At 43.3% G+C, this 26,118-nt stretch overlaps 1 protein-coding gene across 1 annotated transcript in view; it reads left to right on the top strand.

Moving 5' to 3' along the window:
* TENM4 (teneurin transmembrane protein 4) overlaps positions 1-26,118 on the top strand; it is a 417,322-nt gene that overhangs the window by 212,523 nt on the left and 178,681 nt on the right. The window contains exons 7-9 of the mRNA XM_058446567.1: positions 3,033-3,203; positions 10,044-10,258; positions 11,904-12,114. Coding sequence (XP_058302550.1) covers positions 3,033-3,203; positions 10,044-10,258; positions 11,904-12,114 — 597 coding nt within the window. The remainder of the gene's footprint in view (positions 1-3,032; positions 3,204-10,043; positions 10,259-11,903; positions 12,115-26,118) is intronic.

Below are 26,118 nucleotides of genomic sequence, written 5' to 3'. Positions count from 1 at the left end.
ATTAGTTAATTCTCATGACATTTTAACAAGACAGCACTATTGCACACTTAGATGAGATAATTGATTCTAATGGAGAAAGAAGCATTGCTCACTTACTTGCATATATCTGATTTGTCTGTAGCTCAAACAATTTCTCTGTTACCTTTGGAGTTGCTAATATACAAAGTAAGAAGGTAAATAGAATTTTGAGCTAATCCAGCCTTGGAAATAGCAGAATATTCACTGCTTCCGGGCAGGTTAACTGTTCAAGTATTATTGTCATCTACATAGGAGGTAGAGGAGAGCAGTGCAAAGCACCTCACCTGGTACCTGGTACCAAAAAAGATGCTCAATAAATGTCAGTGACTGTTGTCATTATCATTATCATCAACAGTACAAATGCAATGAATGGTTATCACGTATAGTTATCACACATGTGTACAGTTTGCAAAGCATTTTACCACGTATTACCTCATTAGATACAACAGTGTTTTGAAGCTTTCTATACTCATTGTTCAGATGAGAAGACTGCAGCTAGGCAGTGGCAGCGGCAGCTGAGATTCAAAACTAGTTTCTTTCCTCTGGTCCCACACACCTTCTCCTGTACCACAGTAACCAAAGAAAAAGCAAAGTGTCGGATCTCGTTGCTTTCACCCGAGCGTGGCCTCCTGGCCGAAGTAGACTTGTGTGTGTTCCCCATGGCTTGTGTTCAGACTAGAAGTCAAACGGGTATGCTGTGCTCCAGTCTCCTCGATAGTTTTTTGTGTGTGTCTTGATGGCAGTCACACAGCCCCTCAAAACCACCATCAGTGACACCTTCATACACTGGGGCCAGGTAACAGAGTTTCTTCTCTATCTCACAGGATCCTGTGTTACTGCCTAAAAAGAGACTTAAAAGCCTTGGAGGCTGTTTGATGTACAAAAGGGGGATGTCTTTGTAACGCCCACCCTGATAGATACACCAAGCAAGAGGTGCCCTAGCTAAGCGGGCAAGCCTGGGCCTTGATGCCGAGAAGACTGACAGTGCATGTTTTCAGGATTGGAACAGTTTGGGATTATAGTCTCGTCTCTGCCACCTCTTAGCCATTTAACCTTGCGTGTGTTAATTAGTCTTGTTGTGCCTTAGTTTCTTCATCTGTAAAATGGGGTTATTAATACCTCATAGGATTATTGTGAGAGTTAAAGGAATTATTGCTTGTAATGCTCTCAGCCTAATGCCTGGCATATCGTTAAATACTCAATAAATAATAGTTTTATGACTATCATAATTTTAATTAACCTTCTTAGCCTTAATATGCACCTCTGTAAATTCGGTCTGGTGAGGTTGCCATGAGGATTAATATATACAAGTTCCCCCACATACTGCCTGTCACACAGTAAATACAATTACTATGGGCCTTCATCTTTCTGAGGATCCTTCCCTGTGTTCTTCTAGCCGCCCTAGCGGGTCAGGCACCCCCTCCTCTAGGCCTTCTGGTCCTGCTGAAGAGACTTTGTTACTTGTCTGTCTTCCCTACATGGCTGTGAGCTCATTGAAGCGGGGACTCTCTGATTTCATTCTGGCTCTCCAGAATCTGCCATGGAGTGGGCTTTCAGATGGTGTTTACCAAGCAAAGGAGTGAATGTTACATGCAGGGTATCGTGAGGGTCCAGGGACTTGAGTGCTTACTTCCATGTATGGGGAATTCAGATGGGCATCAGAAGAGGGGAGCCTGAACCACTGACAAGGCCCAAGCCTGGAATCCTAAAATGGGATTTAAGCAGATATTTTGTGCTAGATCACAAACATTATTGGAGATGAGCTTCCTAGCCTTCTCAAGCCTGTATATCTCAAGGGACAATGTTCATTCTTTTGTGCCTTATGGTCTCTTTCTAGATTGTTGTACAAGACTTTTTAGCAGTTGCTACCTTGGAAAAGTATCTTTCGAACAGAAATATATGCACATGGCACAAAATGAAAATGTACAACAGGTGTACAGTGAAAAGCAAGTTTCCCTCCTACCCCCCGATCCATAGTATCTCTATCCTTCACAGGACACAGCTACTGTTACCAGTCTTTCATATTCTACCAGAAATATTTTATACATTTCCAGGAATTTTTAAACCCAAAGGTAGTATATCAAATACACTTCTACATGTTATACTTTTCTTTCCACAAAAATACATAAAGAACCTCTTTATTCTTTTTAATGGTTGCATCCAATTTCGTTGTGTGGATATTACTTAGTTTTCTTGCCCCTTACCAATGGACTGGTTTCTAATATTTTGCTATAACAAATTATACTGAAGTGGATAACCTTGTATGTACATCATTTAGTACATGTATAAGTATATCTGGAGGAGGAATTTCTAGAATTGGAAGCTTTATGTCCCAGGATAAAGGGTATGTGTATTTTAATGTTGCTAGCTTTTATCAAATTGCCCTCCATAGATTTTGTACATCATATTCTCACACCAGTAAAGTATGGGAATGCTTGCTTTCCATTCTCTGCCAATATAGTGTATTTTCAACCTTTTTTATCTTTGCCAAACCATATGCGAAAAATAGTATTTCAGAGTCTAACTTACATTTCTTTTACTATGAATAATGCCAAGAGTCTTTTCATATGATTATGAGCTATTTGTATTTCTTATTCTGTAAACTGTTCATATCCAATGCCTATTTTCCTACTGAGTTGTTGGACTTTGGTTATTATTTGTATAAGTTATTTTTGCGTTAAGGAAATTAACATTGTCATACCAATTGCAGTTTTTCCCCCAGATTGTTATTTATCTTTTGAAGCAAAGACCAAGACCTCCTGAGACTCCCCAATCCTGCCTACTCCCAGTTCCACCAGACTGTGAGCCCCTTGAGGGCAGGGTCTGAACCTTGATCCTCTCTGTCCCCAGTCTCCTTTGCAGGGCTGGCACTACAAGAGCTCCCTTTTGGGGCTACCTGTTGAACTGAACTGAATGCCTGTGTTCCCCCACCCTGCCCACCTTTCCCTTATGGCTTGGGAGTCCCGTTTCTGCCTCCAGCAGAAAAAGATGACTTTTCTCATTGCTCACCACAGCCATGCACCTGTTTGGCCTAAACTGGCACCTGCAGCCGATGGAGGGGCAGATGTATGAGATCACGGAGGACACAGCCAGCAGTTGGCCTGTGCCAACCGACGTCTCCCTGTACCCCTCGGGGGGCACTGGCTTAGAGACCCCTGACAGGAAAGGCAAAGGAGCCACAGAAGGTAGGGTTGCTGCGTTGTCCGTGTTGTGAGTCCTCTGTGTCTGCCTCTGAGCTGAAGAGCCCTCCATAACGCGCATGCGTCATGTGCCTGGCTCACAGCTCCATGCTCTGGCGCTCCCTCCATCCTTCTGCACTCCACGCCAGCTGCCAAGCTGCCAGTCCACTTGTGTCTTCATCGCAGTTCCTTGTCACTGAGAGTTCGTGGGAGGCTCAGGCAGGGCTCATGGTGCTCAGCAGAATCCCATCCCATGCTTTGAGGGAAGCATTAGGGGCTTCACACTGCTGGGGTGGCCATCTTTGTGTGGGGTAAGAGGAGCTCTTCTGGGCAAACCTCATGGGACAGATGGGCATCTGTGGGAGTGGGGTATGGGGAGGCAGGTAGATGGGGTGTTGTAATGGAAAGATTCTTGGACTCTTGTGGTTTAATAGAAACACCAGTTCAAGTGGTCTGTCATTTACTAAACGTGTGACCTTGAACAAGTCACTTATTTGCCTGAGCTTCAGTTTCCTCATCCGCAATAATAACAATAATCATTAGTGTTCGTATAGCATGTTTGTTTTAAAACTTTTTGTCAAAAGCATTCACATTTAATTCCCACAGACATCCTGTAAGATAAGTATAATTATTTTATAATTATTCTAGATGTAAAAACTAGAATTGGTACAAAGGATTACACTAATTAAGTGATTTGGCCAGAGTCACACAGCCAGTAAATGGTAGAGTCTGGGGTGTGAGCCCAGCTCTGTGACTCCAGGGCTCTTACTATCTCCATAAGCTTCCCCACCTGACTTACCCCAAGGTTGCAAGGCCCTGAAGGAGATGTGGGTGTGAAATTCTATTGTACAATGAGACATGGATATTTCCTATCAATGATGGAAATGGTGGTGGCATTGGGTTTGCTATTCTTGAATGGGATATCCATAGGCCCATGTTCTGAATGTCTTAGAAATATTTCTAACATGCCATGGACATTGTCAGCCAAGAGTGGCACAGACTCACAAAAATTGGCACCCAGAAAGATGTCTGAGCTGATAACCCAGCCTGGTTGTCATTCTGGGCAGTGTGGCGTTCCCTTCTCCTGCACCTGCTATGGCCTGCTTTCTCTCTCTGTGACCCTTCAGTCAGCACATTGGCAATAGCTGCCTCTAACTTTCACTGCTTACATCTTCTTTTCTCTCAGTTGACTTTTGGGTCATAGCATCTGAGCCTCTCTGCCCTTGCAATAATTTGCCTTCCAGCCACCAGTTTGTTTAACAGGGTGGCATATACTTGGTCAGAGTATCTACTCATGACCTCTGAAATGAGGATCCTGAGGGCCAAAGTCAACTCTTGGCCTCTGGTCATCTTTAAGGGAAGTGGGAACTGGGATCATTTCCACACAGAACCCCTGCCCACTATTTTGAGGGACAAAGCCAGTCCTCTCATTTGCAAAGATTTTAAGTCTTAAAATGCTAAATAATGCACACTTTCTTTGCCTCTTAATAGGATATGGAGGGAGGAATCATGAATGGGACCATGGGAAGAGCTCTGGGTTAGAAGTCAGAAGCCCTGAGTTCAAGTCCAGCCGCAGCCACTGACCTGTGGTATCACCTTAAGCAAATCCCTTGAACACACTTTCTGGGAGTCCTTTTCCTCCTCTTAAAAAGGAGAATATTGAGCTAGATTCTTTCTAAGGTGCATTCTAATTTGTAAGTTCTACATATGAAAATAGTAACAGAATCATGTAAGTAACCAGATGGCTCTTCAGAATGTCACATTGGCTCTGTCCATGGTCCTGCCTTTTGGCTTGTGGGGCCCATGTCAGCTTCTACTGTCAGATGCCATGGGTTAATACCATAACGTGAAGACTGTCTTTAGATCAGCATGTACAAATGTAGATTTAAAATATGCTTAACCCTCAAGGAACTGGTAAAGGATCTCATTTGGCAAAATGTATTTTCTTCCCTCTATGATCTCTATCAGACGTTCTTTAAACAGGAGTCGGATCTATCTGAAATCTCTCACTCTAATGAAATTAGTCTGTGGGTTGTTTAGGTTTTGTTTTGTTTTTGTAAGGAACAGGAGGTGCAGATAAGAGATAAAATAAAATTGCACCAGATTATTGGTCTATTTTAATTGGAGTATTTTTGCTTAAAGGGATTATCTGTCATTACTGATGCAAATGGAAATCCTGTTTGCAAAGGCCTTCAATGCAGCACTGTGCTGCAAAGTGGTCAGCATCAGAAGCAATCACTGTGACAAAAAAAATACATCAGACTGGAAACCAGAGGACAAAGCTTCCTATAGTTTATGTGAGACCACAATGTTCTTCATTTATTTTGCCCTGGTCAAACCAATGTCTACTCAGTTTATGTTTTTCATTGTGATGTTAAAAATGCATTTCCCTAGATATATCTAGGGAGTCCTTAACTCTGATGTGAGCACATATTTCTCGTCCCTTCAGAGGGTATTCAAGAAGACAGCTGATTCCAGAATTAAGATTAGAGTCTCTGCTTCACAATGATGGAGAAAGCAATGTGGTGTGATAGAAAGGGGTAAATGGGCCTTGGAGCCGGACAATATAGGATGTTAATCCTGACCCTGCTTTATATTGGCTCTGTTAACTTATGACACTTACTGCATCTCCCTTGACCTTCCTCATCTGTAGAACAAGGATAACAATATCTATCCATTCAAAGCTTAATGTTGAAGTGGCACTCAACAAATATTAGTTCTCTTCTTCTTATCCACTCAAATCCCAAGCCATTCCATATTAGTTACTAAAATCCCAGAAGTCCAGACTAATTAACATTCTCTCCCTGCCACAGATTCTGCAAAGGTTTGAGGTATTTTTGAATATTTTTAAGAATATATATTTCTTATTTATATGAATTAAATATATGAAAATTCAAGAATTGTAAATGTTTATCATGTCTTTGAGAATAACATGAAACTGCAGTTCATACTATATTTTCCAAATGGCTGTAACCATTCCAGGGTTGTGATGGGACAGAAACCAAATACAGCAGCTTTTCAAACTAAAGCCACAAGAACTTGTGTTACACATTAATGGGGAAGGGAAAAAAACATTGAATAAACAAGCATTTCTGATGGTTGAATTGGTGGGCTTAGGATAGCATTTTCTTCTTTCTGCAGTGAAATAAAAAATTGCCCATTAGTTTGAACCATGCAAATTGCTGTGCGCAGGCTCAGCTGGGCTCTCCAAAACGGAACAGCTTATTTTGATAACCAAATAAATTTCAACCAGTTGCTAAGGAAACTAAAGAATTCTTCATGCAAGTTATTGCATTGAAAAGAACCAAAAAGATGGAGGGAGAGAAAGAACATTAGCTGACTAGGAATTTAGAACCTATATAGATGGAGCTCAGTTCAAGAAAGTAAAGGCTGTGATTGAGAAGTGCATGAAATTTCAGTTCTTCCAAATCTTGCTTTTTGACTGAGCTATCCATTTTAGCAATTCATTAAGAAATTTCTTTTATAGACATGATTGCATATTGGCACAGCATTGCTATAGGAAGCCTGAATCTATCTAGCTTTACAAAGCAAAGGACTATTACCAGTAAAATCTGCCCTGTGAAGCCTAATCTTGCTGTAGGGGAGCCCTAATTGTGACCTAAGCTTTTTGCAGTGTTTGTTAAGTCTCTGGGGGCACCCAGTGATTGTATAGTGTCCTTCTCATGAATGTCCTGAGACCCTGACTGTTGCCCTTTAACTTTTGGACCTGTTTGTAGGTTCCTAATTCATACAAATGATATTTTTGTACCCTAGGATGCCAGGAAGTTTTTTAATGGGCCTTGAATCTACCTGGTTAAGCTCTGATATTTAGCCTGCTGGGGCTATGAATCCTATTGGACTCTTGCTCTTTAAGAAGGTCAATGCACCCTACCACCACTGAGAATGTCTTTGTAGTGTTTTAATTAATCATTCATCAATTTGATCTCTTCAGAAGCCATATTTTAATAAATAAAGAGGGATCCCAAAATGGTTTCTTAAGCCTTCTGAACCTCCACATACAGATATTAATGTTGCCGTGAGAATTAACCGAACTGATACACATGAAGGTACCTGCCACTGTGCTTGGAGCTCATCAGGTGGAAGCCAATATGACTAGTAATACTAATACCTCTACCTTTATTGCTATTTCCACCATTAAAATCTATTACTATTTTTATCTTCCAGAGTGTAGGTAGGGATAAGAAGAATTGTATACACAAGACTTTTTGCCTCCAATTGCCTCTAGCCTCTCCTCTCCCTTATGATTCCACCACTGGTGGCTTTTGCTTCATGGTGGAGGATATTTTATATCCTAGCGCTCACAGCTTGGTGCTCAGAATTAAGGACAAAAAGTCTTATAGCATCTAGAAAGTGTAAGGCAATAAGGATTTTTAACAAGCAAGACGGAAGGCATTTCACTTTCCCAACCCTCAGCCCAGCCCATGTCATGACTCCTTCCCCTCAGGTAAAGGTGATCAGCAGGCTGTTAGCATTTCCCCCTCAACAGCTCCCAGCCTGTCCCTGTGGTGGGATTTGGAGACCACTGGTGACCAGAGGCCCTCAAAGTCCTGATAGAGGGTATGCCCTAGAGTAGAGTTCACTGTTTTTTTTTTCTTTCAGCATATACACACTCAAGACAATTTCTCCCTCCCATTCATCCCATCTAGGTGAAATATTAAAGTGCTAGAAAAGTCCCCTTTTGTCACCTTCTCTGGAGTAAGAGCCAACTTATTTATGCATAAGGCCTGCAGACCTCTGACTTATAAGGCTGCAAAACCTAGCTGATACAGACACTGTCTCCTAAAAATACGCTCATTGAGGGAGAAAATGAACTGTGCAGGGTTATCCGGCAGCATGCTAAAATGGGGGAGCAGTTTTCCATTATTTATTTTCAGACATGGGAATTACTTGAATTCAGACAATTCTCAAATCCCATCAGCTCAGACTGCCACCTACTCACAAAGGAAACACATCCTTGGAACTAGCAGTGTTGCACTTATTTCTTTTTAGTTTCTAGGAGGAAAAGGCTCAGAAGGCATCTGCTTTGTTTCATTCTCCCTCTTAGTTCTGCCTCCCTAGCAAAATTAAAAGCTGATGGCAGACTATTTCCTCCTGGAATATAGAATGGCTGTGGTATTGGGAACCCAAAAATCAGATAAGAAAGAATGTAAATAATTCTCTTCCATCTCAATGCATTGTGAATTTGGGTTCTGTCTTTGAACTTTGTGAATCACAGTGTGGTGGTTTGTGTATCTATATTTTTCAAGGTAAAAGTCTGAAGCACATTCCTTCCATAAAGGAATTCAAAAGCAAACTCTTTCCCATGCTAATGACAGAATACTAGTGGTACTTTTATTGATAGTGCATATTTTAACTTTTTTGTTGGCATATTTTTAATTAAAATAACATTTAACAGTTTGAAGCTAAAAACCTGATGTTTCTGCCTGGGAGTTTATAAGGGAGTGATAACATATGGAGAAGTTTAACATTTAAATTGAATTTTATTATTTAAAACAGTAAAATATTTTATGACTACAACAATGCCCTGCCAGGCTTCATTTCAGCATCAAATGTGCTTTGTAAGGAGTCTTAACAAAGCTAGGGGGAAAGAAAAACATTTTAATTTCCTATTCCCCAAATGCTGTTTACAAAAAGTTCCAAAGTGTGTTTTCTTTACAAATGAATTCTTGTTCTCTGAAGTGTCTCTTCGAACATCTCTAACATCTCAAAAAAAAAAAAACAAAACAAAAAAAAAAAAACAACCCTTGGAACCAGGATACCCAGGAAGTCCTTCATAACAACAAATAAAATACAGCCTGTTGACTTGATGCTGGTCTTTCAGTGTGCTAAGGGTGGTCTTCCTAACATCCCTAGAGTCTATCCTGTTCCTTCTCAACTCTTCAGGAGGCTGATGTCTGGCAGGAAGTTAGGGTTTGTATTTTTCACATATGAGTGTGTTTAATTACTAAATAGAGGGAGTTTGATAAGCTGCCTTCCTTCCTTGCATTTGTGGTGCCCCCAGAGAGCTGTCACCCTCCTGATGGGTATAGAAATGGCCAAGAGACTTTACTCATGACACCCCGCATGGATGCTTGGCACAGGGTTGGGAGCCCGGGTGGAATTTCCAAGTATGGCATAGGCTTGGTGTGTGAACTTGGGAAATTCCCTCAGCTTGACCCATTTTAGCACAGAAATTATATTTACCCTCATCCAAAGACAAAGGAACATTTTACAGAAATATTCCCTCTTTTCAGAAGTACCTTTACCTCATCTTCCCCAGCCCCTAACCCTGCCCTAAGCACAACCCCCCATCCACATATCAGCCTCAGAATTTGGCTTCCAATGTATACACAAATTAGTGAACTTTTTAAATACCTTACTCCACCAAGTCATGCTTCCCACTGCTGGGGGACTCATTCTGAGTTGGAAAATTAATAACACTTCGTTCCCCCTATCCTTTCTATTTTACCATGAGCCCCTTAACACACCAAATCACAGAGCTATTTTCATGTGACCACAAATGATTATTTTTAGGATCAAAATATATCTTAACAAGCTGTGGAATTATGCAGTAAACAGATGGCCCTTGGGGAGGACCCATACTGCTTTGGAAGAATGCATATTTTTAGCAGAATAATTTGAGCATCGCTGAGGGGAAAAAAAAAGTTCTGGACCTTTTTACTCCTCCATGTGGGGAGGGCCGGGGTGGGGAGAAAGCTGACAGCAGAACATTGTACAGAAGGATGTGAGGCTAAGGAGAGTCCCGGGTGATCAGATGCCCTGGTTTCTCATTTCCCATGTGGCTAACCGAGATGTCTTTGTCTTCCCTTCCCTGTGTCTTGGTAGGAAAGCCCAGTAGTTTCTTTCCAGAGGACAGTTTCATAGATTCTGGAGAAATTGATGTGGGGAGGCGAGCTTCCCAGAAGATTCCTCCTGGCACTTTCTGGAGATCTCAAGTGTTCATAGACCATCCTGTGCATCTGAAATTCAATGTGTCTCTGGGAAAGGCAGCCCTGGTTGGCATTTATGGCAGAAAAGGCCTCCCTCCTTCACATACACAGGTAAACAGAACCCCATATACCCTGTTGATCTGCATGGGCTCCTACCTCAAATCTTAACCCAAAGTTAAGAAGCCCAATCCAGAGCCTTAAGCCTGAAGGGACATTTATATATTTTATAGCCCATTCATCCATGTACTCCCACTCAGACCCGCCCTTTCAGATGAGTAAAGTTATATCACTGGGGCTTTTTAAGAGGAAGGAATTCTAGGAAATCTCTTAACAGCCTTTCTGCTATTACTCAGTCTCCTAAGTTAAATTATCCAGGAAATGTGATCTAGAGAAAAAAGCATGCAGTTTAGAAACAGACAGATCTGAGTTTGAATCCTCTTGTTATCAGCATTATAACCTTGGCTCCATCACTTAGCCTCTCAGAGCAAGTTTCCTCATCTATAAGATGCTGATAACAATACCCACTTGGCAGGGCTGTTGTGAAGAATAAAGAATAACATTTATAAGGCAGCTAGTGCAGGACCTGGCTCAGAATAAATGTTTCTTCCCTAGTCTTTCTCATCCCTTCTCTCCTTCAGGGTTGCACATTGACTCAAACACACGCACACCAGAAACACTGAAAAAACCTCGTCCAGGATGACTGACATATTACCAGTCACGATTAATAAAGAACAGACACTTGTGCAAGGTCCTGCCAGCTCTGGAATTGGAATAATGTAAATCATAGGCATTCATCAGGCATTCCTAGGCCAAATGCAGCCTTCCTAGCCCTAGTAGGTATTTAAGATTTTTAGTTAAAAGACAGGTATGTTTGCTAAAGAAGGAATCACAGGAGAAGAGCCTTGAGACCCTGTTGACTGCAGACTGGTGTGCTAGTCCTGGCCTGCGTATCTCCAGACAGTGTTTCATGAAATTGAATAAATATCTTGTTTGGTTTTTAAAGCTAGCTAGCTAGCTAGATAACTACCCAATTTGCTTGCTAATAGTCCAGTAGGACTTAACCACCTACTTGTTGTTAACACAGTGTAACTGACTTTTCTGGAGTCTCACACAAGCAGTCTCCGATCAACTGGCAATTGTATTTGACACAGCATGTAATTATTGATAGAGTTTTGAGCTAATCCAGTTTAGTTCCCCTAAATTTGCTCCCTGAAACTAGAACATTCAGAAAGAACCATTGACCAAAGGAAAATAGACATAAATCAAATTTTCATTTGCACATGACTGATGTTCCAATCACATCCAATGCTCCGATCCCAGTCCCAGCCACCCGCCTCTGCTCCCCTCCACCACCCCCCGAGATTCTTGTCATGACTTGCATGGAGTTCAACCAGTTGTAAAGTGGCTGTGTTTCTAACCACACACCCGGCATTGAAAAAAAGCATGGTTGTCCTGGTACAGACTCAGCCAGGGGAAGACTCCCCACCAGTACAAAAAGAACTAAAACAAAATGAGACTAAAAAATAATCCTCTAATTATGCCTCACTCACAGGAGAACCAGGAGAATACCAGCATGAAAAAATGGGTCTGGGGAAGAGTGGAGTTGATTGATCAACCTTCCTGCACCCTTAGCCTCTTTGGGCCCTTTTTGCCTCTATTTGTGTTTCCCAATATCCTCTCCAGGAGAAGCCCCGGGAAGGACGCTGGTGCGTGGCGGAACAGACTCACTGCTAACTGTGCTTTCTTTGTCTTTCAGTTTGACTTTGTGGAGCTGCTGGATGGCAGGAGGCTCCTAACCCAGGAGGCGCGGAGCCTAGAGGGGACCCCGCGCCAGTCTCGGGGAGCTGTGCCCCCCTCCAGCCACGAGACAGGCTTCATCCAGTATTTGGATTCAGGAATCTGGCACCTGGCTTTTTACAATGACGGAAAGGAGTCAGAAGTGGTTTCCTTTCTCACCACTGCCATTGGTAAGGAAGCCGCACCCTCTGGGGGCTGTGGGATATTGTCTCTTTGGGTGGGAGGCCGCATGGAGATTCTGGGACTGACGCTGACAAGGGGATATCAGAGCTGTGGATGGCCCTGGAGCTTGGCACGAGACCCTCCTGACTGGGCCTGCTACACAAGGAATCGCCCGCCATTCTGAGCTGGCATCTGAGCCCAGGGCTGTCGCCCGCTGCTTCTCTCCTGCTGTCTGTGGTTGGTGTGCAGTGCATTTCAGGATGGGGGTGGAATTGTGAGACAGGAATCCTGGACAAGCCACACAGAGGCAACATCTCTCTTCTTGGCACTTCTCTCCCACGTGTTTGTCTTTAGAGTCTCACTTGGTTCACCTCACTGATTTGTGGTTTGGGTTTTGTTTTGGTTTTCATTCTTTTTTGTTTTGGAGCCAACAACCCCTGGCCAATGAGAAAAGAGGATACAGGCTTCAAGAGAGAGTAAGAACAGCAGTGCAAAAGGCTGGATGAACCATGCCATCAGTCAGACTGGGGTTTTGTTGAGAATAGAGATGTCCTAATCTCTGACAAAGAGTGGGCCCTGATGTGCTAAATAAATGAGTGCTAGCCGGGTGCGGTGGCTCACGCTTGTAATCCCAGAACTTTGGGAGGCCGAGGCGGGCGGATCACGAGGTCAGGAGATCGAGACCACGGTGAAACCCCGTCTCTACTAAAAAATACAAAAAATTAGCCGGGCGTGGTGGCAGGCGCCTGTAGTCCCAGCTACTCGGAGAGGCTGAGGCAGGAGAATGGCGTGAACCCGGGAGGCGGAGCTTGCAGTGAGCCGAGATTGCACCACTGCACTCCAGCCTGGGTGACAGAGTGAGACTCCGTCTCAAAATAAATAAATAAATAAATAAGTGCTTAACACCTTCACTGTCCCTCGCAGTGGAAGAGGGCCTCAGCTCCCAGTTCACCCTGAGCCCCTGGGCCAGCTCAGAAGCCTGTCGGTGTCTGGGAAGCCTGGCACCCTATTTAAAGAGTTTCTCTTCTTTACCAATACATTCATTGCATATAATGTGTCCACTTCTTAGACTGCCCTAATGTGCTGCAGGACACGATGGTCTTGGTGGTTCGGGTCAGAAAACATTTTTTTCTGAGTTTATATTAGAAGCACTCTGACATAGCCTGGAGATAAAAATTCCCTACAGGAAAATAAAAGTTATGGAAGAATATAACTCCATTAAACAGAACACCTGGGAATGGGGTTTCTGCTTAATCGACAGTTCTACGTGGTCTGGAGTTCACCTGAAAACTCTGTCTCAGTCGCTGGCTAGGAGTCTCTCTGACATGGAAAAATGGAGTTCGATAAAAATTTCTGAATCCAGGCTAGGTGTGGTGGCTCATACTATAATCTCAGCACTTTGGGAGGCAGAAGCAGGAGGATTGCTTGAGGCCAGGAGTTCACGACCTGCCTGGGCAACATAGTAAGATCCTCATTTCTATAAAAAAAAAAATAATAATAGTAAAATTATCCAGGTGTGATGGTGCATGCCTGCGGTCCCAGCTGCTCAGGAGGCTGAGGTGGGAGGATCCCTTGAGCCCAGGAGATTGAGGTTGCAGTGAGCTGTGATCATACTACTGCACTCCAGCCTGGGTGACAGACGGAGACACTGTCTCAAACAAACAAACCCCAAGAAATCTCTGAATCTGGTACTAGGTTTCCAAAACTCTTACAAGATCCTGGTTCTTACTTTTTGTTTTTTAGACCAGGTCTCGCTCCGTTGCCTGGGCTGGAGTGCAGTGACTCAACCAGGCTCACTGCAACTTTGAACTCCTGGGCTCAGGTGATCCTCCTGCCTTGGCCTTCCAAATAGCTGGGACCACAGGCACACACCACCATGCCAAGCTAATTTTTGTATGTTTTGTAGAGACGAGGTTTCACCACGTTGCCTAGGCTGGTCAAACTCTTGGGCTCAAGTGAGCCAACCACTTTGACTTCTCCAAATGCTGAGGTTACAGGCATGAGCCACCATGCCCAGCCCCTGGTTCTTACTTCTAAACAACAGGAGTCATTTTCAGGCCATTTCCTGCTTACTTGAAATTTTGCCCTTTGTGTTGAGACAGAAAGTATCTTCCCATTAAATATAGGGTGTGGCTAAAAAGCTTCTGCTCTAAATACGGGCAGAATGGCAAAATGAAGGAGGTGGAGGCTTTCAGGCAACTAGCTCTGATGTAGAAATTACCACTTTGTACAGTCCTTGTTTTAGAGAGATGTCTGTCTGAGCCGCTGGACTCCGGATGCCTAGAGGGCAGGGGCTTTGACAGGATCTTGTCTGCCTCCTGGCACCCAGCCCAGTGGGGTGCAGTGTCACACAGTGAATGAGGGAACGAGCTCCCCTGGCAGGATTGGTGACAGTGACTGCCAGACAGTTGTGGTGCTGTTGGTTTCCTCCCTGGATACCTTCTTGTGAAATGTGGCAAGGATTGTGCTCCATTTTCAGTCTCCAGCACAAACTTGGGTTTTGACCTTGCACAAATCACTTGGGGTTCCCAGCTCTTAGTTTTTAAGGATTCTGGTATTTGAGGCTGCAGCTCAGAGTCACTGGTGACATTAAGGCTAACAGTATAGCCCATTCCCTGTCATCAGAGGCCCCAGTCTGGCCCTCATCCTGTTAGGCTGTCACTTGGCAGGGTTTGGGAGGCTACAGGCCCTGATTCTTTTTTCTCTCTGGATAGGATGGTGACAGTTTAGGGACATGATCATCAAGTTGTGGTGGTGCTTGAGTTACAGCTTCATGGTCTCGTGGCCTGATTTCCCTTAAACATAGTTTACAGAGAAGCATAGAGTAGTGCTTGTTCATAACCAAGTGCTTTTACAGTCAGAATTCCTTATTTTTAATAACTTAGCATAAATATGAAAGGATATTAATACAAACCCCAGAAGAAAGCCACTTTTAATTAGGATACACATCTTAGAGGAATAAACTATAGATACAGTGAGGCATCTTTGCCAACCCTTGGCTTGTCAGAGCTTGCTATCCTGTCTTATCATAATTAGGGAGATGGTCTTGCTTTTCCCTCTGGTTCTGCCATTCTCATCTAAATGTGGACACCTGTCTTCACTTCCTCTTAACCCTGCATTTTAGGGCCAATAGGTCATACTGTGCTTCTCAGACTTGAGTGAACCACCTGAGGGTCTTGATAGAATGCAAATTCTGCTTCAGCAGGTCTGGGTGGACCTTAGATTCAGCATTTCCAACCATCACCCAGTGATACCGAAGCTGCTGTGGACCACATTTTGAGTGGCAAGGGGTTAGATATAGTACTTTACAGATGGTTCTCAAACACTGTTGAATAAAAGAATCACCTGGGAAGCCAGGGGAAAATTCACATTCCTGGGCCTTTTCTCCAGAAAATATAACTCAGTAGGCCTGCAGTAAAGCCCAGGTGATCCTGATTCTGGTGTTCTGTCAAGGAAGCTTTGAAGACAGATGCCCTATGAGAACTACTTTCCATTGCTTCCTTCCCCACTGTCGCGTGTTAGCTCTGCGACCAGAGACAGTCATGCCACCTCTCTGAGCCTCATTCTTCTTGTCTGGAAAATGGAACAATAGTACTTTGCAATCCCCATTGTGAAGATTAAACAGAGAAATAGAAAGTGCTTAGCACAGGCTCTGGGCTACCACAAGCACTCAATAAATGGAAGCTGTTTTAATATTCTCTCCCATCCTCTCTCCTTCCACCTTTCTCTTGCTGGCTTTTTGACCTGTCTGTCTCCCTTCAAGCTACAGTGATGGTTTAATGAATACTGTTTTTTTTTCGCTAATACAAAAACAGACTGATTCTGATGTTGTTATTAATCCCTCTTTTCCCAAGAGTCCCTGGCATTGAGTCTCAGCTGTCTGTGATCATTACCTGTGAGCTATGAGTTGTAATTTGTCTTGGCAGGTTAATTAAAAGTTTAGATCTTGTTTTAGTGAAGTCATTATGGTCCCAATATGTAATTGTAACTCTCGGGTTTGCTTAACACACAAATTGGAATCTGGCCCTCCCTTCATTATATATCAAAATGCAGATCTAGAATTTAAGAAGATGAGATGTCAGAATCCAGAGTATTTATGTCTGTTTGTAATTAAGTAACAGGAGAAATAATTGTGTTTCACAAATGGCTATATTGTGTACGTTTTTGCTTTTCCCTCCATTTAATGCAATCCAGCTGATGATTTTAAATGAAATGAGTTTAACTTTTGCCTTTAAAAAATCTAAAAGCACTTTACAAACCGTACACACAAATATATACGCACAGAGACCTGATGTTGACAGAGCTCCCAGTGAACTAGATGCATTTACACACACACAACACACACACACACACACACACACAGAGCACTGAAACCAAGCAAGTTTTAGAATAAAACATGGAAGCTTTTTTCAGAAACAACAGGCTTTCCCTGCAGGTGGAAATCCAGAATCCGAGGGTACTGACCCTGGTCCTGGCTGGGCTGAGGTGGGTTGCCTTGCTGACCCCAGATGTTGAATGAAGGAAGAGAGTATATATCACTAGCTGAACTATAATTCACTCATTGCAGTTTGCAAAGGGTTTTCACATACATTCTTTAAGACTTGCAGTAATTCCATGAGATGATTATTCTTATTTTTATTATCACCTCCCTATTGCAGATGAGTAAATTAAGATTCAGGTTTGTTAAAAGAAAAGTTAGGACATGAATTTGCATCTATCTGACTCCAAAGCTTATGATCCTCCTCCTTTAGCAATTTGCCTTCTTCCCAGGATCAAACCCCCGTTTTTGGTATCACTTACTTCTGTTTTCCATCTATTCATTCATTCATTCATTCAGCAAATATTTAGAGAACACCTATTGTGTGTTGAGGACCATGCTTAGCTCTCTTTTTTATGTTATTTAGTCTTCACAAGAAGTTTAGACAATAGATGTATTGACCTCAACTTTACAGATGAAGAAATCAAGGCTCAGAAAGCTTGGCTGACTAGCCCGAAGTTAAGGTCAAAGCTAGGATGAAATTTGGTCTCCATATCCCACACTGTCCCCACAATACCACAATCTGTCACTATTTGTCACCGTTACTATTAAATATTTTTTCCATTTTTATTATATGGAATGTAATTTCCCCCTTTTTAACCTGCCTTCAATTATTAATAACCATATTACATCAACCCAAGAAGTTTTCTTGAGAAGTCATTAAGAAGACCATGAGGAAAGTCTCACATCTAAAACTTTAAAAGTAAAAATACCTTTGTATGCATTGCTTGCAACTCAAGACCTAACAAGTTCATTTTCATTCTTCAGATAGCATCTTATCTTTTCATTTTGGCTGATGTGAAGCATAGAGGACAGATCAGCCTGACATTGTGGCAATGTGAGCCATACTGGAGCATAACAGAGGTGCCCTGCAGTGGATTTAGAAACCTAAAGAAAAGAAATGAGAATTGCTGTTAGAAAATGTAGAGACTGGGAATTTTTATGAGAAACTTGCTCTGGCCTCCCTGGTGCTCATTGAAGAGAAGAGTCATTTTGTTCGTATCCAGGTGGTTACTGTAAATCAGTCTGTTCTTTATGTCCAGGGATTAGAAGCAGATTTAGTTTCTTTCTTCCTTATATTCCTCCTTCCTTCCTTCCTCTTTGCTTTCCATTATCCAGCAAGTATTGCATCCTTGCTCTTTCCCTAGCTGAGGATACAGGGAAGGTATGACATGGTTCCTGGCAAAAGTAGCTCATAGTCCAGATTATGAGAAATGAAAGATTTATATAGTAAATAGCTCTAAGCCAAGGAAAAGAGTAAGAACGGTCACTCCTGGAGTCACTGGTCAAAGACCCATGAGGGTCGAAGGAAGGTGAGGACTTGCCTAGCTGGATGGGTCAGGGAGGGCTTTCTGGATGAAGTGACATTCAATTTGGACCTTAAAGAATGGGTGAAATTTTTACATTTAAAAAAGGAAAATGGGAGGGCAGGTGTTAAGGAAATTATTCCAGGTAGTAGGTACTACCAGCATGAGTGAAAGTTCGGTAGGCAGAAAATTAAGAGCTGGCTATAAGGAGCCAGCAGTTCTGTTTGACTAGAGCCCAGGATGCCTTAAAGGGGAGAAATGAGTTATCAAGGAGAGCCTTAAATGCCATACTAAGCAAAAAGTTTATTCTTTAAGTATTAGGCACTATGGCAGGCTTTTGAGCAAGGGAATAAAATGATTAGAGCTAGAAGATCTAGCTGATGAGACCTAGAACAAGAGCTCATGAATTTATGTGGTCAAGGGAGGTTACTGGGATTGAACTTAGTGACTTCAGAAGAAAAAAAAAAAAGGAGGGAGGGAAAGAGGGAGTGAAGAAGGACAAAGGACTTGTTCAATGATGCTAGTGGTGTTTTTCATTTGCTTTCCCTACAATCCATTCCTCTTTTGCTCTAGGTATGCCTTGATACTTCACCTAAGTTCCTATCTTCCAAAGGTCACCAAAATTGGGTCCTTCATTATTTTCCAAAAAATGCTGGCCTGTGCTATTTCTTTGTTTCTCTCACTTTGATTGGGTATTCGCCTCCGAGTGCATTTGCAAAGATCTGGAGAGAAAAATCTCTGACATTATATACCATAATTTGTGTAAAAACCTGCACTACTTCAATGAAGACACTAAGAAAAATGATTGAGGAGTGATTTTTGGTTTTTAGTAAGCCCCTTCTCTACCTCTCCTTATGTCCCCTTCCTCTGAATTATAAGATATAAATGCAGCAATGAAGAATTGAGGTCTCTTGGTAATAAATTAACCTTCTTTTAAATGACATTGGCAGCACTTTGTGAAATTTCTAATGGAAACACTTCGTTGGAAAAGCACCCTGTGAATTTACCTCTCCTTGATATAGTGATTTATTTGGAGCAATCTGGTATAAGTGGAATGAAATTGTAGGCCAAGGGAGCTCAAGTCAGCACATTGGAGACAGACTGTGGCCAAAATTCTGTTGAGTGGAAGAGAGCTAGGAGTATCAGAGAACTACATCTGCAGACTCAGAGACTAGCCCTGCCAGTAGCTGTCTCTGCTCACTGAAGGGCAGGGCTCCCCACTGTCCCCACCCCCAGCATCTCTGCTGCCCTTAGGATCTTACCTTCAATTGCTGAACCTTCTGAATCTCTACCTGGAATTGCAAGGGCAGGAAAGAAGAAAAAGTAGCCCAAGGACACTGCAGGAACCAAGCAATGAAGGCTTGTCTCTCTGTGGGAAATACTTAGCAAGGCATTTGGTGTACAGAAAACCAAAATCCCCACTAGAGTAGCATTTAAGTGGAGTTTTGATGTTCTGGTTCATACTTTTTGTCTAGGAGATGGGCTGCTGTTTTTATGCTTGCTACCTCATGGTCATAAAATGGCAGCTATAGTTCCGGGGCTCATGTCTGCATGTCAGGCAGGAAAAATAAGAAAAGATAAGGAAGCAGGAAAGCAGAATTTTTCCTAAAACATTCAGCTTACGTTTCTTTGGCAGAGCTGTGTCACTTGGACACTCAGAGCTATAAGGAAGTCTGAAGAAGGGGATATTTTTAGCTTGCTACATCGGTACTCTCAACAAAATTAGGGTTCGCTCAGAGAGAAGGGAAATGAATATGGGGTAGGCACATAGCAGTGTCTGCCACAGACTTCATCAAGTCTGTTTGGCTCAACAAAGACCAACTGAGACCCCCTCTTACTGTGTGCCAGACCCTTGTCTGGACATCCGGTATAGCCAGGAGGCAGACATGGTACTTGGCCTTGAGGTTTCTCATGGGCTAGTAAGTTAGGGTAAGCGAAGCTGAGAAAAAGGAGAAGCTGCCCATGTAATTGAGGTGGAAGGAAAATGGCTTGGTTCAGTCTCTTTGTATCATCCAGGAACCATGGACGTTTTCCATTATGCCTTGAAGCACCTTGCATGATGCTTTAAGGGGGACAGACAGCAGGAGCAAGTCCAGAGTGGTAGACGCCGGTTGCAGACAGACCTAGACACTGCATCTGTTCATTTGTTCATTATTCAATCCGTGTTTACTCATTGCCTTTCGTGTGCCAGTTCTGAGCAGGCATGCACTGTCACTAGTATGTAAAATAGCCATGCTTTCTGCCTCCATGGTGTTCATAGACAGGTTTGAGGCAGTTTGAGATGGATTCTCAAGTTTAAATACAATCATCAAATATATATACACATATGTAAAGATAAATAATGATGAGTGGTAAACACACGTCCTAGTAAAGAAATCCAGAGAAACACATAGAAGCCTAATTCAGAAATGAGGCTCAGAGATCTAATGCTAATTGCCAAGATCTCATAAATAGGAAATAGCAGAGTTAGGTTAGCAATCCAAAACACACATTCTTACTCTTACATCTCGGTGACCAGGTCCAAATCCAAGTTTCTGGAGTGGTGACATCCATGTGTGTCTTTATACCCTCTCATAGTCAGAGAATCAGCAAGACAGATGGGGTCTTAGAGACCATGGCACTCACACCTCCTAGGCTCACAGTGTGCTGGCCACGTGCCTGCTGTCCCCTCATCTGACTTATTTACAGAACATCTCTAACCTGGTACTCACTCCCACTGAAGGAACCCCTGCTCCTACCCTCCATTCAGATGTAGATTCTGATAGAAGACATTTTATCAGCAGTGATTTAATTTTTATAACTGATGATTACATTTTTATTTTCTTTTAGCTCTTTTTTTTTTCTATCAGTTGCTAAAGGCAGTTGCTCATTCTCGTTTGCCAGCTGGCTTTTCCACTGACAGAACGGCAGCTTTGAGAGGGTTCTCACATAGTGATATTATTTTTTCTTTCCCTTTACAGCACCACTGATATGTAGGACATAATTAAATGTGAGGCCGCCTGTTCGGTAACACCCTCTTAGGAATAACCTAGCTGCAATTAACATGTGAATCTCTGCTGGAATTGGCACTGGTGGTCGATAGTTGAGGTTGTTGGAGGCAGGAGTACAGCTGGGGGTAGAGCTGACCAGATAGGTGGTGTGGTCCGAGGAAAGGACAAAGGCTTTGGAGTCAACCCAGCCTGGGTTTAGATGTGGGCTGTACTAGTTATGAGCTGTGGGATTTTGGATAAGTCTTACCCTCACCAAACTCATCTATCCTTGGGAATCAAACTTACTTTAGAGAATCTGACAATGATGTGAAAGCATAGGATTTGTGGTAGGTACTCAGTGTGTTTCTAAATGTGTCAAGTATTCGGCATTTGCTGAACATCTACTTTGCTGAGTGCTGGAGGCTTCACAGTGAATAAAACAGAAGCTTTGCCCTCAAAGAGCCTATAATCAACTGGGAGAACCAACCCTTTCATAAATAATTCCAGTATAATGTGGCCTGGGCCGGCAAAGGGGTCTGTGGGAGCTCCATGGGAGCAGAGAGGAGGGCTGCTACCTCTACCAGGCATGTAGAAGGAGGTTGTGAGGCAGAAAGGACGTATTTTGAGAAGAGTACTTAGTGAGCTGGAAAGCAGTGCACAAATATTATTAGCAACCTGGGGCCAGAGCAGAAGTGGGAATCCAGAAAGAAAAATACAAGAAAAGAGTCACCCTAAAAAGAAGAAATAAAGGAGTGTGTTAGTCTGCTAGGGCTGCCGTAACAGAATACCACAAACTGAGTGGTTTACAACAGAAATTTATTTCTCACAGTTCTGAACACTGCACATCTGAGATCAAGGTACTGGCAGGGTTGGTTTCTGGTGAGGCCTCTCTTCCTGGCTGGCAACGGTCACCTTCTTGCTTTGTCCTCATCCTCATGTGGGCTTTTCTCTGTGTATGTATGGAGGGAAAGAGATCTCTGGTGTCTTTTCCTCGTTTTTTTTTAGACGGAGTCTCGCTCTGTTACCAGGCTGGAGTGCAGTGGCATAATCTCAGTTCACTGCAACCTCCACCTCCCTGCTTCAAGCGATTCTCCTGCCTCAGCCTCCCAAGTAGCTGGGATTACAGGCACACGCCACCACAACCAGCTAATTTTTGTATTTTTAGTAGAGACGGGGTTTCACCACGTTGGCCAGGATGGTCTCGATCTCCTAAACTTGTGATCTGCCCACCTTGGCCTCCCAAAGTGCTGAGATTACAGGCATGAGCCAGCGCGCCTGGCCTTTTCCTCTTTTTATAAGGACATAAGTCCTATCAGATTAAGTCCCCACCACTGTGAACCTCACTTAACCTTTGTTATCTCCACATAGGCCCTATCTCCAAATAGAGTCACATTGGGGGTTAGGCTTCAGCATATGAATTTGGTAGGGGGACACGTTGATAACAAGGAGGAATTAAGAAGACCATAAGATAGTAGCAGTCTCTGCTCAACCACACAGATGAACTGGCTGGAAAGGATCATTATTTGCGTTTTAAAGATGAGGAAACAGTCTGTGACCAGTGGCTCACACAACACATAAAGCCAAGTCTTTGAATCCAATCCCAGTAACTTCCCCTGGAGCCCAGCTGCCTAACAAGACTGTGAACATGGAAGACCCCCATCAGAGGGTCAGTGAACCCCTAGCAAGAAGGTCAGACATCACTGATGTTCTTCCCTGCAAGCTAGAAGCTTCTGTTATGGGCATGAACTTCTTATGGGCAGCTTTGAGGGAATGAAGGCACAGCCACCCTTTCCAGGCACTGCCAGGTACCTGGCTAAGGAAGGCTCTTTCTGTCCTCAGGACTTTATGCTTCCCAAGGCTGCTAGATTCCATCTTTCTTTGCCAGTACTCCTGTAACTCAAAAATGGAAATATGAGTTCCAGAACATTCCAAGGCACTAGCTGTTATTTGTTCTTATAAATTTGGCTTTCTTCAGAGTTCATAAGGAACTTCTCCAATGTCCCATTCTAGTTTCAGGGTTTTTCAATCTTTACAAACTCTTCTCTGGAACTACTTGGCAAAATCAATAATTTTGGCTACTGTTTATTCAGTGCATACTGTGTCTAAGTATTATCTTAGATATTTAACATAAACTATTTCTTGTTTGTTTTTGTTTTTTAGCGACAGGGTCTTGTTTTGTCACCCAGGCAGGAGTCCAGTGGCACAATCATAGTTCGCTGCACCTTTGAACTCCTGGGCTCAAGCAATCCTTCTACCTCAGCCACCCAAATAACTAGGACTGCAAATGTGTGCCACCACACCCGACTAAATTTTTTTAAATTTTCTTTTTGTAGTGCTAGGATCTCCCTATGTTTATTTTTATTTTTTTGAGACAGAGTCTCATTCTTGTCACCCAGGCTGGAGTGCAATGGTGCAATCTCAGTTCACTGCAACCTCCACCTCCTGGGTTCAAGCAATTCTGTTGCCTCAGCCTCCCAAGTAGCTGGGATTATAGGCACCCACCACCATGCCCAGCTAATTTTTTATTTTTAGTAAAGATGGGATTTTACCATGTTGACCAGGCTAGTCTTGAACTCCTGACCTCAAGTGATCCACCCACCTCGGTCTCCCAAAGTGCAGGGATTATTGGTGTGAGCTACTATGCCTGGCCTATGTTGCCCCGACTGGTTTTGAACTCCTGGCCTCAAGTGACCCTCCCACCTCAGCCTCCCAAAGTGCTGGGATTACAGGCAGGAGCCATCACACCTGGCCTACATAAACTATTTCAAACCTTTACAATAGGTATATGAAGTAAATATTTTCTGCCCACCCCCCTACCCCATAGGAAAATGAAGCTCAGAATATTTAAATGACTAAGCAGAAGTTAAATACCCAATTAGTGAAGGGGCTAGAGTTTGAATCCAGTTCTGTCTGACCCTGATATCTACACATTTCTCGCCATGCTCTCTCTCACGTATGCCCTTGTTGTGTGAGTGCCTGGTAAGTCCAGGAGACTGGAAGTAGGAGGAGTACATGAGAGGGTGGTACCCAGAGGAGAGCCTGGAAAATGAGGTCCAGGCCAACCTGGGACGGGCTTTGTCCCTGTTGGCTAGCCAGCTTTGAAGTCTGGTTTTGAAAGCACTGGGGAGCACAGGATGGTTTTTAAGTGAAGATGTAGCAAGAGTTGGGTCTTGTATAGATATCTTTGGCTGGCAGCGACATATATAAATGAGACAGGGAGACCAATTGGAAGACTGTTTCTGTGGCCGGTGGGATTAGATGAGAGAAGAGAACCTACACTAAAGCAAATGCCACTGCTTTTGTATAAAGGAGGGAAGACATTCCGGGACATTATAGGCTGGTTTTATTGACCACTGGTATTTTACCTGTGAGAGAGAGGCATTGAGTTTCAACCTTGGAGAATAGACGGATGGTGATATCACTAATTAAATTAGGAAATAAGGAGGGGAAGTTAGTTGTTCAGCTGCTAATAGAACTTCCCAGTGGAAGTTAGTTGTTGGCAGTTACTAATAGGCAGATGGATAAGTAGGTCTTGACTTGGGGATAGCTCTGAATTTGAGACAGATACCTGGTGGACAGCATGAGTGTGGGTGTGACAGAGGAGCAGGTGGAGGTTAGAGTACCTAAGGAGATGTATCAACCGAGAAGCAAGGAGTCAAGGATGGAGCCCCAACGTTCAGAAGACAGACAGGGGAAAAAGTAGAGAAAACTTAGGAAGATGATTACAAAGAAGCTGCTGGCATTGGTCATTAGGAGGTCACTGGCGCCCTCAGTGGGAGCAGTTTCCACCCACTGGTGCAGGCAGAAGCAGGGTCACCACGAGTTCAGGAGTGAATGAGAGGCGTAGAGTAGAAACAGTTACTTCTAGACAGAGCAGGGAAGGAGACAGATGAGAGTAACCTGAGGAGGAGGCAGGTTCAAGTAAAGGTTTATGTAAGGTGGGGAAGCCTTGTACGTGCTGTCAGCTGTGGGAAAGGAGCCAGGGGGGGAAGACTGGAGGCCCAGGAGAGAGGGGAGATGATTAATGGAAGAAGGTTGGAGGCATGGAATGGAGGGCAGAGGCAGAAGGAGGAGCCTAGGAAAGGAGGAGACACACCTCTTCCCGTGGGTTGGGGAGAGGGCAAGGAAGATGAGATCAACCTGGAAGGTGGAGGGGAGTGGGATACAGGGTAGGGTTCACGCTGCTCTCAGGGTCAGCAGTGCTTTCCAGAAATGGATTGCCTGACAGAGTAAGCCACTTATGGCCTAAATTGTGTGTGTTCCCTTCTGTGTAAAGGCAGTCTCACGGTGGCACTAAATAGAATAGTGTGCAATATAACAATAAAGAGAGGCAGTGTGGCTTGGTGGTTAGAGAGTGGATTTGAAGCCAGGTGGCTGGTTGAATACAGTCTCTGCCACTTTATAGCAGTGGGACTTTGGGCAAGACAGATAACCCATCAGTGCCTCAGTTTCCTTATCTGAAAAATGACAATAATATTAGTACCCAACTCATAAAGGTAATTATGAAGTTAAAATCAGTTAATTGTAAAATATGGAGAACAGTGCCTGACATGTAATAGGTGCTATATAAGTGTTCGCTATCGTTATTGGCAGGAACACGCACTAACATTTTTGAGGGCTTACAGGGTCCCAGGAGCGTGCTAAGTGTTATACCTGCATTACCTAACTTAAAGTTTGTAATAGACCTGGGAAAGCAGGAACAACTCTTATTTTCTTTATAGAGATGATGAAACAAAGTTCCAAGAAATTAACAAACTTGCCCAGTCACACATTGAGTAAGAGCAGGGCCAGAATTTGAATCTAAGCCAGTCTGCCTGAAGAATCATGCCCTATCTACACTGGCTTTCATTCCTGGGCCCCTCCCAAGTCAGTACCCAGTTCCTTAGTACCCACGTTTCCTTTCCTACTACAGTGGGAAGACAGTTCAGACTGAGGATGCTGCAGGGTGCGAGCTTTGTCACTCCCTGACACTTCTCTGGGCGAAGAGTATATACCAAGAATCTCTACTTGGGGAAAGAGCTCCTTTACAAGCAAGCAAAGATTTAGTGATGGCAAATTTGAGGGATGTTAGGGCTGGTTTCTTGCTGCTTAAACAGAGCAGAAGACTTTCTGTTGAAATGCCAGCACAATGAGTGTTATATGAAGGGTTATAACAAATTGTAAGCCAGAAACCTCTGAGCATCTGGTTTTAGTTTGAGT

This window comes from Hylobates moloch, unplaced genomic scaffold (genome assembly GCF_009828535.3).
Source record: "Hylobates moloch isolate HMO894 unplaced genomic scaffold, HMol_V3 SCAFFOLD_11, whole genome shotgun sequence".
NCBI lineage: Eukaryota > Metazoa > Chordata > Mammalia > Primates > Hylobatidae > Hylobates > Hylobates moloch.
The sequence above is the reverse complement of the archived record's forward strand: the minus strand, read 5'-3'. Positions and strand labels throughout refer to the sequence as shown.